This window comes from Astyanax mexicanus, chromosome 4 (genome assembly GCF_023375975.1).
Source record: "Astyanax mexicanus isolate ESR-SI-001 chromosome 4, AstMex3_surface, whole genome shotgun sequence".
Classification (NCBI taxonomy): Eukaryota; Metazoa; Chordata; class Actinopteri; order Characiformes; family Acestrorhamphidae; genus Astyanax; species Astyanax mexicanus.
This window is the reverse complement of record NC_064411.1, coordinates 41753186-41767371: the sequence shown is the minus strand read 5'-3', so window position 1 is coordinate 41767371 and position 14186 is coordinate 41753186. Positions and strand designations below refer to the sequence as shown.

The following is a 14186-nucleotide window of genomic DNA, read 5'->3' as shown; positions in this document are numbered from 1 at the left end:
ACTCTGTTTAACTTCTGCTATTACTCATTAGTTTATACCACACACTGTATACTTGCATACACTATATGGTCAAAAAGTATTTGTTCACAAAACTTTGCATGCAAATGTGTTAGGTAGATATGTAAATCATTACATGTGTGGTGTAGTTAGACTTTAGTGGGATTTGCAACAGTATTGCATAAAATTCTTAAACAAATGTCCTATAAAAACGTCTCAGAGGCTACTATGCTACTTTTTGGTAGTGTACCACTTTGTGAGAGATCACTGGTTGTTAGACATGTCTCTACAGTGCTCTACAGTCATTTTGCCCAGTTTACAGTCTTTAAATTGAGATGAATCAATGGACTGAGAGAAGCAAGGTGGTGGTTTCGACTTACTGCCTACTATCTGAGCCTTTCATCAGACAACCCCTGTTACTGTCATCTTGGTTTGCAGTTGGAAGATGTGAATGAGAAAAGTGGACTATTATAGAATGGAACCATTTGTTCTTTACTGATGAATCCAGGATCTGTTTTGGATCTGACAAGAGTAAGAGTAAGAGTTTAAAGGCCTTGTGGTAAGCATTTCAATCCTGCTTTTGCTGGAACCAAGGAATATGTGCAGCACACATATGTGCAAAATTGCATAATTTTAGCAGGATAATGCTTAAACACACTTGGACCAATGAACTATGCTGGATTGCAACTCTACGCTTGGCATGCTTGGCTGCCAGATTTATTGCCAAATCAAACATTTATGGGACCAGCTGAGATGTCAGCTTTGGCAACCTATAAGTGTACAGGATCTACATGACCAGCTGCAACATCTTTGGGCAAATTTGTGTAGTTGAACTCTGTAGTTGAAGAAACAAACTGTAATGTCTAAACGGCTTCATGTCTTAACCCTAGAACACTAACGTTAAAATTGGTAACACCATTACTAGGATTGGGTATACACTGTATGACAAGTTTTGGAACCCTTCTTTAATTTTAGAACATACAACATCACATTAAATAAAAAGGTACCATGGATGACCCTAACAAAAATGAGAAAAATGATTGTAAAATCAGGTAATACTTAAAAGGTAATGTCCTAACCAAAGAAAATAATGTTGCTGGGAACTTTGGTCTTTGGTCCACCTATTGCTGTGACCTATGACGCCAGATTTAAACACACAAACACTAACATCGGGTAAATTACACCCATAAAATATGTTACTATCTATCACTAACGTCGGATGAAAATCATCCGAACGCTTGCCTCTCGAAAAAAACATAGATGGGCGGAGGGAATCAACCATAACATCAATGACATGAAGCTACAGCTACCACACAATGAAAATCACATGAAAAAATAGTGTGGTTAAAAATCACCCTGCGTTAGCATTCTAGGGTTGATGTTAATGTGGTCTCACCTCACATGCTGTTGCTAACATCTCAGAAAGCCCATGATCATGTCACCATTTTTTAGATGTAGAGGAAGCAGTTTTGTGGTTTAAAACAACATCTGAGACTGTACAAGTGGTATTCAGACAAGGTTTACTTAAAAAACAAACCCCCTAGATAAAACAAACAGATATGACATTAAATCACAACGTAGAGGCAGTGGCAGAAGTAGGCGGTCTGGTCGTCTCGTCTGGTGACATTCCAACCCAGTCGGATGGAAACTAGTGCAGGGCATGGACTTGCCTTGAAGCGACTTGAATCTGAGGCAAGGCACCAGATGTGCGTTCACGAACCCGATCAGCTCCACCAACCATATAGAATTGTACAGTCACATCATGTTCCATTTACAGCATCGGTTTATCATTGGCAGCGTCTGTGGAGAGGGACCTTTACATCACCCTGGTACTATAGTCATGTACAACTTTCTACAGAACAAAGACACAAGTGGCATATTACAGGCAGTTTAACAGGCACGTACACACGCACACACCCACGCACAAACATAACTTACCCCCGGCCCCTTTGGCATGCACACAAACTGTCACTCATGCAGGTTACACACATAAAATTACTGAAAGGCGCACACGCACACATACACCCACATTTGCACTCCCGTGTACAGGCATGTACGCCAGATGTGTATGCAAATTGATGTACAGATATGCAAAAAATAAGGCAAAATGGAAACTACAGCCACTGATAAGAAAGCAGCTGCCAGTCGAGCTGGGCTGATGGTTTGAATACACGCATACACACACACACACTCACACACATACACACAAATACTTCTGGATCTTCAACCCACCCTTAAAAAAATTTGATTCTCAAGAAAAGCTAGTATAAAGAGATGAGCAGGCTTCTTCTTTCATAACACCTTAAGTGGTCATCAACCCATCACTCCAAAAAAATCACTGTGCTACAAAGATGTCTTTGAACTTTGCCATGGAAGAAGAACTACTTTAATTTCCATAAAGAACCAGATTTGTTCAACGCCAAATCAGAAGAAGTTGGGACGATATGGAAAATGCAAAAACAAATGCAAACTAATATTCATTGTTTTTTACATTTACTTTGAAATATATTTGATTGCAGACAGTATGAGTCATATATATTATCATAGAGTATGATTTAGAGATTGTATAAGAAGTTGAGGTGATAAAGGATTAAAACGATCCCAAAAGGAATTATGAAAGAAGGTCCTGCAAGTCTTTAGTTTAGTTTGGCTCTCAGCACCACAGAAAGAGTCAACAACAATGGCAGTGATCTGGAGTGAGTTTCATTGTGTACAACAATTATATTTTCTTTTCTTTTTTTTTTAAACCTGCAGAACTTTGATATTCAATGAAAAATAGATGTTTTTTTTTGTCTCCCCATTCAAAGACACACAACATCCAGAGCAACACATTGCAGGACCGCACAATTACAAAATAGAACCTCATGCGGAAAACGACAAAAATAAAACAACAGTTCTTCCTTCCTCCCCGTCTTCTGGTCTGGTTTTGCACTGTTTGGCAACAGTGCGTTGTGTCGTTTTGCAGTGCGTGCGCGTGCATGTGTGGGGTTTTTCGTGGTTACAAGATCATGATGTGTTTCAAGCCAATACTCCGCCGACGGTGGAAGCGATTACAATCCCTAGCACCACACAGCAGATAATAATCATAATTTTCTTCTGCAATTTGAAAGAAATAAAATAATAATAATAATAATAATAACAAAACATCCAGGAAGCATGAAAAGAGAAAAACAGAAGGGTTAATAAAACACTTTTGTTATGATTTTCAATGATCAACACAGTTCTGATCTGAACTCAATTCAACACTTATGGGCAAATTAAAAAGCCCCCAGCACTGAGGTTGGAGCTGCAATAATGGTGCTGCTCCGTCCAATATTTTAAAGTGGATAAGTTCTGGGTTGGGGATAAGTTGGGGATGAGGTAAGTTAGTGATTATTACTCTAGTTTTAGTGTCTTCCTGAACATGAGAGACACAGGCTCAATCCCATTTTTCCCCTTGGTCCCTGTTTTCCCTTCAAACAGAGATTTTTTAGAGACACGTTCAAAACAAAGGGCTATGAGAATCACTGGCAAGATGGCGCCACAAGTCACCAAATAAATCCACAAATTTGAGTGTTTTCTTCATTTTCTTCATAACAAGCAACCGAAAAAAAAAAAATGCTACTAGTTCATCTCAATAGCTAGGAACCTAGCCAACTTTCCCTTTCCACCTTAAATGGTGCAACAGACGGCAAAGGCTAATAAATAACAGTTAATAGAAGCTAATTATAGCTCCTCAACAAAAATAAATTAAGGAGTGGACAATAATAATGAATAGCTGCACCACCTGCCCCTTTTCTGAAGACATACGATGCCCTAAAGTTAACTAGTTAACCAGCAGCTCCACTGCTATATAGCCATATCTGTATCAGATTCTTGAAGGGTTGTCCCAACTCATATGGGGGAGCATTTCAGCCCTTCTCAATGTAACTCTGTTTCAAGGGAAAGGGTTTCACTCAAAAAGAAATGAGATTGGCCCAAAATCTCCAACACAAGCAGGAACGCTTTTATAATACCCGTGATTTTTGGAGAGACAATGAATGAATAGGTGTCCAAACACTTTTGAATTTATAGTGTAATATGATCCTGTTTTGTAATGGGTTGTGCTGGTTTTCCATCATCTACAATAGCTAGCGGCAACATAATATCCATGTATTGTCCTGGATTAGGCAGGATAGTAAACAGATACCCAGACAATCCAGACAAAGAAACAGGCTAATCTTCTATATGTTCAGTACAATGTTCCTAAGTCCACCGTCTGCTTTACTTTAGGGCTATTTCATCATCATCACAGCCTGAAGTTTTATATTTTTACATGTATTTATATACTGTAGTGAAGAGTAACTGTTTATTATACCTTGGGTGTATTGACAAATATCTTTCAATTATGATTACTTAACTTAGTATCTATAATTACATAATCATTGTGTGAAACCTTGTATTTTACATGCATTAACCAAGACTCACATTGTATTTGATCATTTTTATTACTCACGGTGTATTCTATACGCATTTATATAGAAGATTAACCAATAGTCACAATATATATTCTTTAAAACATTGTTTGATCAGGCATGTGACTAACACAGACTTTATTATGACAAATTAACCCACATGATACATAAGGCATTTACTAACACATAGGATCTATTATATGGCGGACCAACCACGCGCCACTAACACATTAACATATAACATATGAAATATATTGTGTGACTTGCGTATCTCATGCTTGAAGCATTTCGTTCACTGTTAAACTGTCTTTCTGTGTGTATGGTTCTCCTGAGCTCAGTAATAAATACTTGGTTTGCTCTCAACTTCACTCCACCTGTCTGCGACTCTCTCTATCAAACGAACACGTAGGGGAGTTGTACCCCGGACTAGAGGTGGGGGTTAACCCACCTTTCATTTTCTTTTTTACAACAGTAGTATTTAGCATTATTGAGAGGAGATTTGAATGCAAGTGAAGGCTGCTATGCTAATATCTCAGCTAGTTTAGCTTAGCTGTTAGGACTGTTGTGATGGACTTTTGGTTGAAAAGTAAACAAATACCATTATTTATCTATGGGCTTTATTTCCTGTTTTTGTGAATGTTTGCTGATGTACTGCACACACAATTATAGAATGAAGATAATATCCAATATTCAAATATGAGATTAGCGACAGCAATGCTAGCATTCCAGCTTGCTACAGTTAGCATTCATGCTTTCATTGCTAACAAAGATTACAGAGGTGATCTCATTTCTAGTAAATTCCAAACCATAAATATACTGCAAGGGTTGCCAAATGTCCCATAAATATTAAATAATCTTATGATATTCTAAACCATGTGTTTGCTTATTTCCATTTCCATTTGGCAACTCTGCATCACTTTAACACCTCCAAAATGGCAATTTGGCAGTGTTTACCTCCAAAATGACAATTTGGCAGTGTTTCACATAGTAAATATAATTTTAAATAACTGATTATTAAGCTTTATTGCATACATTCTAGCACACAGATGTTTAATTAACAGGTACAGACCCACAAAACTCCACCACACAATACATACATTCTCTATGATCATGTACAACACATTATACATGCAGTTTAACTGAATTCACCACATGATGGCGTTAGTTACCAGCAGTTCAGAGTACTACTGGAGCGTTTAAAGGGCCCATACCCAATATTAAAAAGAAATTAACCCCACTGTCACAAGGCAAGATAAGCCTCCATTGACTGAACCCTGAGTTACTGTTCAAGTAGGATGCATTAATCAACAAAGTAGCCCACAATACAGATATGTACACTGATGAGCTTTAAACTTTAAAAACAATAATGGTAAAGTGAATAACACTGATTTTCTGGTGCCAATTGTATCTGTCAGTGAGTGGACACATTAGTCAGCAAGTAAAAAATCAATTATTTTAGTATTTACTTTGGAAAAAGAATTGGAGGAGATTTTTACACTTGTTAAATCAGACTATGGTTTGTTTTCTTCCTGTGGTGGATTTGTTTTGGCAGGTATGAGTATAGTAATTGCACTGGGATGCAGGTGTGTAATATGGGCTATTGTATTATAATATATTTAGGCATATAGACAAAATGCATCAGATAAAAAAAAGAAAAGAATCTACTGTAATTTACTGTAAATTACAGTAGTCTACTGTATAATCTACTGTAATCAGACCCAACTAGCAGGTGTTAAAAATGCTACAGCTATCTAAATTTTGTTCCATGTAAAACTGCACAGATATATATACTAGTCCAGATCACCAGACCTTCTTCCTGTATTTACTTTCCCACTCCCACCCCAGACAGGTCTGACCAATACGAGTAGAGATGGTCTTTAAAAACGGTTTGTTCTAATACATTTTGGTGAATTTGGATTTTTGTTCCTTTGTGGAAACAAACTAAACCAATGGGAAATATTTACAAACCAGAGGTGAGACACTTTAACAAGGACCAAATTGAGATGACCACACTAGAGTAGACAAGGGTCAGCACATCTACAAAATATCAGACAGGTCATGTGGGGTAAATTTTAAAAATCAAACTCTTTTATTTATAAAAAGTCAGTCATCATTGTATGAGTCCTTTAACATAAACCATAAGAATGTTTTTTTGTGGTAATAACAAAGCATATAACAGAGAAATGTCTGACAAATAATAGAGATAAACAGTATCTTCACAGAAGACAGAAGTCACACACATGCCACAACTTAAACTACATGCATGCAAATGAGACAAGACACAGCTAGCTTTAACACAACAGGATGTAAATAACAAACAGAAAAGAGTGAGGTAGTTGGAAAGTTCCACAGGCTGGCTCAGAGAGTGGCAAACATTCATTTCCCAATTATAAAATCATTTAGTTTATGTATTGTGTCCACTTTATTGGTGGAATCGATTTTGTATGTCCACTTGATGGTGACTTTATAGCTTAATAGATTCATTATATACATTATAAACAGTATGTGTACAGTTACAGTAGCCATCTGTCTGATATGCCAAAAGTCATGGAACAGCAGTGTTACTTTATCAGGAACTTTTACACCAGGCGACAGCTTGGAAATGCCAAAACAAACAGCTGTATAGGTTGTGATGCGTTATCTTGTGAGTGAGACTGAACACTGGCCAGTGTGTTCATGGCAAGTTGAGGTCAATTATTGAATGAGTTCAAATGAGGCCCGATAGTCGATGGCTGGCATTTTAACATTCCTGGATCCACAGTTTCATGTGTGTATTGTGAATATATTATATAAGACATTACCACCCACAGTGGACAGTGCAGTGGGTTGTAATGATTGTAGGAATTGTCCATTTCTATGAGATAATATACCCACTTTCAACACAGGAAATCCAACACACATATCCCTCAGGTCAGTGCAGCGTTCTTCAGCTTCCACAGGATGCAGTATGGGACAATATACTACTTCCTGTCCCATGACATTTGGCATTACAATGTATTTGGGTTTTGGGCAATTCCCAGGCACTGATATAGTACATTATGTGGCTCATTGGTATGACCATCTCAGGCACCGAATACTTATTGGGGATTCAACCCATATCATTGGTCCATTGCCAAGAGCTACAGTAAGAGTGGTTCTGTGATCAGAACATGACCAGTGGTTCCCAACCCTGGTCCTGGAGAAACCCCTGCCCTGATCAGTTTAATGGTTCCAAGCTTGGGGATCTCTTGCTAGCTGAGCCCGACGGCCAGTGAGATGATGAGGATGAGCAGACAGACTCCTACACAGACACTTATCGCAATCAACTTCTGCAGAAGTAACAAGGAGAAAGAGAGAAAGGGGGGACATTTAGGGGACCTTTAAATGTATAATAAATGCCCTCAAATATAAGATTAGTTTAGAAGTCACTGCTCTATGTTATTACTAGTTTGCTGCAAGTTCCAAGGTAGGCCACACTGCCTACAACTCATGATGTGGTGAAGTGTGAGACTCCTTTGAGCTTTAATATATTATTTCTGCCACATTTAAGTCACAAGTCAACTAACTGGACAGATTTTAGATACAATGTCTGAAGCGCAAAAATAGAGGTGCACAGAGAAAGAAGTGTCAGATTTCAATACTATTTGTAAGGAAGATAAAAGTTGTTGATATGTGTAACTCTTGGTTATATTTATTGAGCTACACATACAGAAGTAATCTACAGCTCTGGAAAGTTTTAGTTTCTGAATCAGTTTCTCATATTTTGCTATTTATAGGTATACTGTATGTTTAAGTAAAAGAAACCTTGTTGTTTTATTCTATAAACTACTGACAACATTCTCCCAAATTCCAAATAAAAATGTTGTAATTTAGAGCATTTATTTGCTAATGTTGGGCTTACATAATTAATTGTAATTAATTGTGCAATATTTCAACAGGACTTCTGGATGAGTAGCGTGTGACAATAATAAACCGTTGATCTTGGCAATGACCATGGTGCCGTCACACAAAGACTTGTCACTTAAGAGGACCCACTGCCAGTCTAAGTCAGTCCCTTACAGTCTGGCACAACTACCCACCAAGGTTCATTCCTGTCAATTGATTAATTCTGAGAAATGTAGACACAATGTTCGGCTCTACCACAATAAATCTTAGCTATATTGTATTCCTTGTAGGTCAGATGGTCTTTTTCCTAGGAGGTAGGAGTAAATGGAAGAGGCATACCACTGCTGTCATCCTTGTTTCCTTTAAAACGGCCAAAAAAGATGACCAAGCCTGACTGATCTCCTCTAATACATCTCACACATCCGCTGATGGAACTACAGTACATTTTCCAAAGCGTACTCCGTCACTTTTACCTCACTCCATTGTGTCTCACTCAGAGAACCAGCACAAGCAGAAGCACAACACCAGCACAGGCACGACGCAGGACAGGCCAAAGATCACAGAACAGATGGACGTCATGCAGGTCGGCCCCGTGCGCCCCTGACTCACCCTCCGTGCTTTGCTCTGGTACTTTACTGCTTTCTTGGTGTCTGACACGGCCCTCTCCACGTAGTCCACAGCGTGCTCCACGTTATACTCTATACGGTCAATCATCTCCCCCTGACCGGTGCACGTCAGAGACAGCGAGCGAGGGAGGACGGAAGAAAGAATGGAGGGAGAAGGATAGAGATAGAGAAGGGGGATGTGGAGAGGAAAGAGTAAACAAGGGAGAAAGAGAGAAAGAAAGAAAGAAAGAGTGTTTAGAGGTTAGCCATGGACTGATCAAGCCTTTACTCACCACCTTGCTCGTTTTTTGCACTTTAATGGCAGCTTTGGTGTCTTCTTTGGCTTTCTCCACATAATCCTGTGCATTACGCACATTGGATTCTATGTTGTTTATCAGATCCCCCTGCAAGAAGAATAAAAAATACAGCCTTCAGACCCAGTGACCCAAATAAACACAATAGACATAGACTGAACAAAAATACTTTATCTTTAAAAACAAAAATACTTTATCCTTAAAAACAAAATACTTAATGACTAAAAATTTAAATATTTCATCCTTAAAAGTAAAAATACTTTATCCCTAAAAGCAAAAATACATCATCCTAAAAAAGAAAAATCATCTGACAAAAACTAAAATACTTCAGTCCAAAAACTGTAATACTTCATCCTTAAAGCTCCACTAGGTAGGATTGAGATTTTGGGCTCGCGGCTCCCCCTACAGTTGTAGAGTGTAATAAATGTTTCAACCGGATTAGTTTCTCTTTCTCGTTTTCTGGCTTTCACAGACATATTCAGTCTTTTTCCAGCTTCTGCCAGAGTGTCTGTATGTTAGTTTGTAAACAATGAACCAGTAGTCCTTTTATAACTGTTAGAACTAAAACACACTATATGTGGTCATTCCCCCAGGCTAACTTGTATAACAAACTTGTATAATATATATTATGATATATTATGCTGCCAAAGCAAGATGCTAACTTTGTGTTGGCTGTATGTTGTAGTGTTTATTCTATAGCATTTTCTTTCTCCTATTCATCTTTTATTTTACTCACATAACAATACAGTTTAAAGTAGAATTATTATGCAAAGCAGCTGAAAATAAATGTAATTAAATTTAGGCATAATAACTAAGTTTTAAGTCTAATTAACTCAAGTTTACAGTAAACATTGCTTAAAGGAAACCAAAGGCTTACAATGATGAGCTTAATCCCTGTCTGGCAAACTGACGATATAGTCTAACTTAATCAGTGGGAATCTGTTAAATTCTTATGTATATTAGTTTAGTAGTGTTTACAATTATTTTTCATAAAATTAGCATTAGTTTAAGTCAGACATTCTTCCAAGCAGTTATATTTTAGCAAATGTAATGTGATGAAAAGTGATGATTGACAAGCAAATTACCTCAAGGGGTTAGTGTAGAGCTCAAACTCACAGCACACTGCTAAAGGCCTATGATAAAAGAAAGAGAAAGAGCGAGAGAGAAAAAGAGAGAAAAGACAAGAGAGACAAGGAAGACAGACAGCAGAAAAGTACATGTGGAATGCGAGCTGTGTCCAGGTTTTAGATCTCATTTTCACAGAGGGAATAGAGAATGGAGGGGGTCGGTTAGTGCAATTAATAATTGAGTCAGATGAATTTGTGTTAATAGAGCTTCCCACACCAGCAGAATACCTACCATTCAAACGCCTGTCAGCACTCTCAGTCTGCTGCTGCGTTTACCTTTATTAAAATACAATCTGCCTTCTGCACAGCTGCTTTCCCAACTAAAGCTCTTATCTCCAGCATAATCGCTGTATAGAAGAACTAATGCACAGTGCATTAATACAGTGAGGAATGAGTAACCTGAAATGTTACCTCAAAGGAAGAATGACTGAAGAGAATAATTAAATCTGACATAAGGCATGTATTTTACATACAGTACTGTGCAAAAGTCTTAACAACCCAGCATGATCTCAATAAAAAATACACGAAAATGTCAAATACATTTTCAGATTTAGACCCTTTTCATGTCAATCCTTACTGAGGAAAAAAAGATCCTACTGACAGAACAATCTCCTTACATCGACATCTGTCAAATTGTCAAACTGTTTGCTAGATCTGTATTATATGACAGACATAGAACATTTAATAAGCAGGTCAAGTCAATACGTAAGATGCAGTTTAGAACCTGATTGGACGAACTTATTTTATAACTACTTCAATGAAATAATGATTTTAAAGGAAACCTATAACATAACCAAATACACTTACAGTTAAGCCCAGAAATATTTGGACAGTGACACAATCTTCATGACTTGATCTGGTACCAAACTGTTGATTTACTATCTCCCACATTCTGGTTTACTTCCATTGAGAGCTCCTTTGACCAGGTTTTAGGTTTACAGCAACAGGTTCCAAATGAAAATGCCACATCATGATTCAGAACCAAATCCTTTACCTGTTTAACTGAAGATGGATTAATGAGGGAATAGCCTATGGAACCCATAAAATAGCTTTTGAGAATATCTGTCGAATTACTTATATTAATCCTTAAAAGCAAAAATACTTCCTCAAAAAAATACTTCATCCTTAAAAACTTAAATACTTTTTGTTTAAAAATGAATTATTCATTCAACTAAAAATAAAAATACTTAATTCTTAAAAGAAAAATGTCTTCATGCTTAAAAACAATAATACTTGATGCTTAAAAGCAAAAACACTCCATCCTACAAAAACAAAAATGATTTATACATAAACTATAATTCCAAGTATTTTCATTACTGCAGGTCAAAATTAGATTTTAATGAATAAAAATATAATATACATATATTATATCAAAATAAAATATAATAAACCACACTGTAAACACGCAAATGAAGTTTTATGTAAAATTGGATATTTCCAAACATGACTCAACTATTTTGAGTCAGATGAACATTTGAGGCCAAATATAAATTTAAACTAAGTCTTTGAGTTCAGTTTAGTTCAGCTATTACAATTGTCAAATTACTTTTGAGCCTCTGAAATTAGGAGAAAAATAGTTATAGCCTCTAAATGTTTCATAGGATATTTTTGTTCAATCACTTGAATTAAACTGTGTAATGGCATGCAGATCACAAATCATGAAAATTATATCACCGTCCAAATATTTCTGTATACATTCTGGTTTGCAAGCTGACTTTACTAGTGGAAATATTGCTAAATCTTCATTCTCAAAAGCCATCTGCCTGTTTTAAACTTTGTGTTTTCAAAAATAGACTATTTTCTGAAGAGGTTCTGTGTGTGTGCTGCCATGGCAATAGGGGTAGTGGTGTGAAAAATCCCTGTCCTACAGAGTGGCCATCTGTGAGTGGAAACAGTGTCTGAGAGGCCGAGAACCGGAGCCAAACGGTCATGGCTCCAGGTCCTGGGGCCGGGGCCGGGGGAGGAGGGAGATCCAGACCCAGTAAAGGTGAGAGGAGAATAGGGACGGTCCTGAGGGGGGTTCTCACCTGGCTCTCCACCAGCATGGCCATGTCCATGAACATGTCGTGCAGCTCGCGGATGCTGTTCTCCAGCTTAATGATCTCAGTGTGCCGGGTCTCTATCTCATTCATGGCCTGCTGGGTGATGTTGGAGTCCATGATGATCTGTGGAGAGGGGGGACAGAAGGAGCAAGAATCTTAATGCATGAAAAAAGTCAAATTTTCACAGTTTTATTTATTTTATTCTAATGATAAAGTTTAGAGTTGATTAATTTGTTATAAAACGGCAGTTTTTTAAACCTGATTTTAGTGCTTTAATAACTTTAGTGCATTAATGTTTAATTTAACACAAATTAATCACATCACCAAGTTTGCCGATGAGTTTAGAAGGTAGATACATTTATTTTTATGCTGATATATGAATTAAATTTCTCTCTTTTTATTTATATTTAAATATCCATTTTTTAAAATCAATTCACACACCAGTAATTATTTTTCTTTTCTTACAAATGCATCAAGCCAAGATGCATGAAAACTGTGATTAAAAAACAGGGTTGGATTCCACCAAACATTGATTTCTGAACTCTTAAAACTTTATGAATATGAACTTGTTTTCTTTGCATTATTTGAGGTCTGAAATAACGTAAAGAAAACAAGATAAATGTTGTCTGTAGTTTATAGAATAAAGAACAATGTTCATTTTACTCAAACTTATATCTATAAATAGCAAAATCAGAGAAACTGATTCAGAAACTGTAGTGGTCTCTTTTTCCAGAGTTGTAGATAGATAGATAGATAGAAAGACACACACACACACACCAGCAGGTTTCCTCTGTTCTAGCCAATTCCCACCAAACTTCTTGCCCTCCGACCTCTGCAATCCCCCTGGTAAAGACCCCTGCAGCTGAGATAGAGATGACTTTTGGATGCTATCAGGATTCGCTCATCCTGCTGGAGGAGAGACGGACTCTGTCTGGAATATCAATGGCTGCCTGTAAGCCTGCGACTGACAGCAGGGGATGGGCGAAGAGGCCGAATATATCTCTTTTACTCGCGGGCACTCATGCACACACACAAACACACGCAGGGGTGAAACGAGGACACAGCTGAACTGCTGAGGTACGCTACTGCAGACCCTCAGCTGTGTGTGAACACGGGAAGAGCAGGTGGGAGAATGGGAGAAGATCACACTCAAAACACCCCAAATAAAGCTGCACAAGTGCTGTACACTGCCCTAAAAAACCCTCCCCTTGGCAACATTTTGAGTAGTGTACCACTTAATGAGAGACTGCTGACTGATAGACATGCCTCTATTTTGGACCCTAAGACTTTTTGCCCAGCTGGCAGACCTAAATAGGAAACACATCATTAGATGGATGGAAAGAAGCAACATGGTTGTTTGATGGTTGTTTTAATGACTTGCCCACCATCTAGGCTGTCCATAAGCTAGCCATCGTTTCTTTTGTTCGAATTGGTGTTGAAAGAAACAACAAGGATCTTTTGGGATCCAAAAGCAGACAATTTCAAGTATAAAGGTTTTGTGGTAAGTGCTTCAATTCTGCTTTTGCTGCTGGTGTGATGATCTGAGAAACCATTGCATATGACAGTCGGTCACCCCTAGATTTGAGGAACAGCTGAATGCTTGTGTTGTGTTGCCTCTCATGGCAGGGCCTCCATCTGACTTTTTTCAGCAGGATAATGCTTACCCACACACAGCAAGGGTATTTCAGAAATGTCTGCCAAATGCCAGATTGTATCACCTGCTTTGGCCTGCTCAGTTGCCAGATTTATCCCTAAATTAGCATTTAAGAGAGCAGCCGGGATGCCAGCTGCAGCCAAAATTTGA

General features: G+C 37.8%; 1 protein-coding gene across 5 annotated transcripts in view; it reads right to left on the bottom strand.

Moving 5' to 3' along the window:
* Nucleotides 1-1500: 1500 nt before the first annotated feature.
* The window catches only part of stx1a (syntaxin 1A (brain)), a 127533-nt gene continuing 114847 nt past the window's right edge, over nucleotides 1501-14186 (bottom strand). Inside the window, exons 8-11 of one of the 5 annotated variants that reach the window (XM_049478663.1) lie at nucleotides 12368-12505; nucleotides 9193-9303; nucleotides 8904-9014; nucleotides 1501-3093 (exon numbers count right to left, since the gene is read on the bottom strand). In XM_049478663.1, the coding sequence (XP_049334620.1) occupies nucleotides 3016-3093; nucleotides 8904-9014; nucleotides 9193-9303; nucleotides 12368-12505 (438 nt within the window). In that variant the 3' untranslated portion in view covers nucleotides 1501-3015. Of the gene's footprint in view, nucleotides 9015-9192; nucleotides 9304-12367; nucleotides 12506-14186 lie in introns of all 5 variants that reach the window. The other 4 variants (XM_022662621.2, XM_022662622.2, XM_049478662.1 and 1 more) reach the window with 4 other exon arrangements.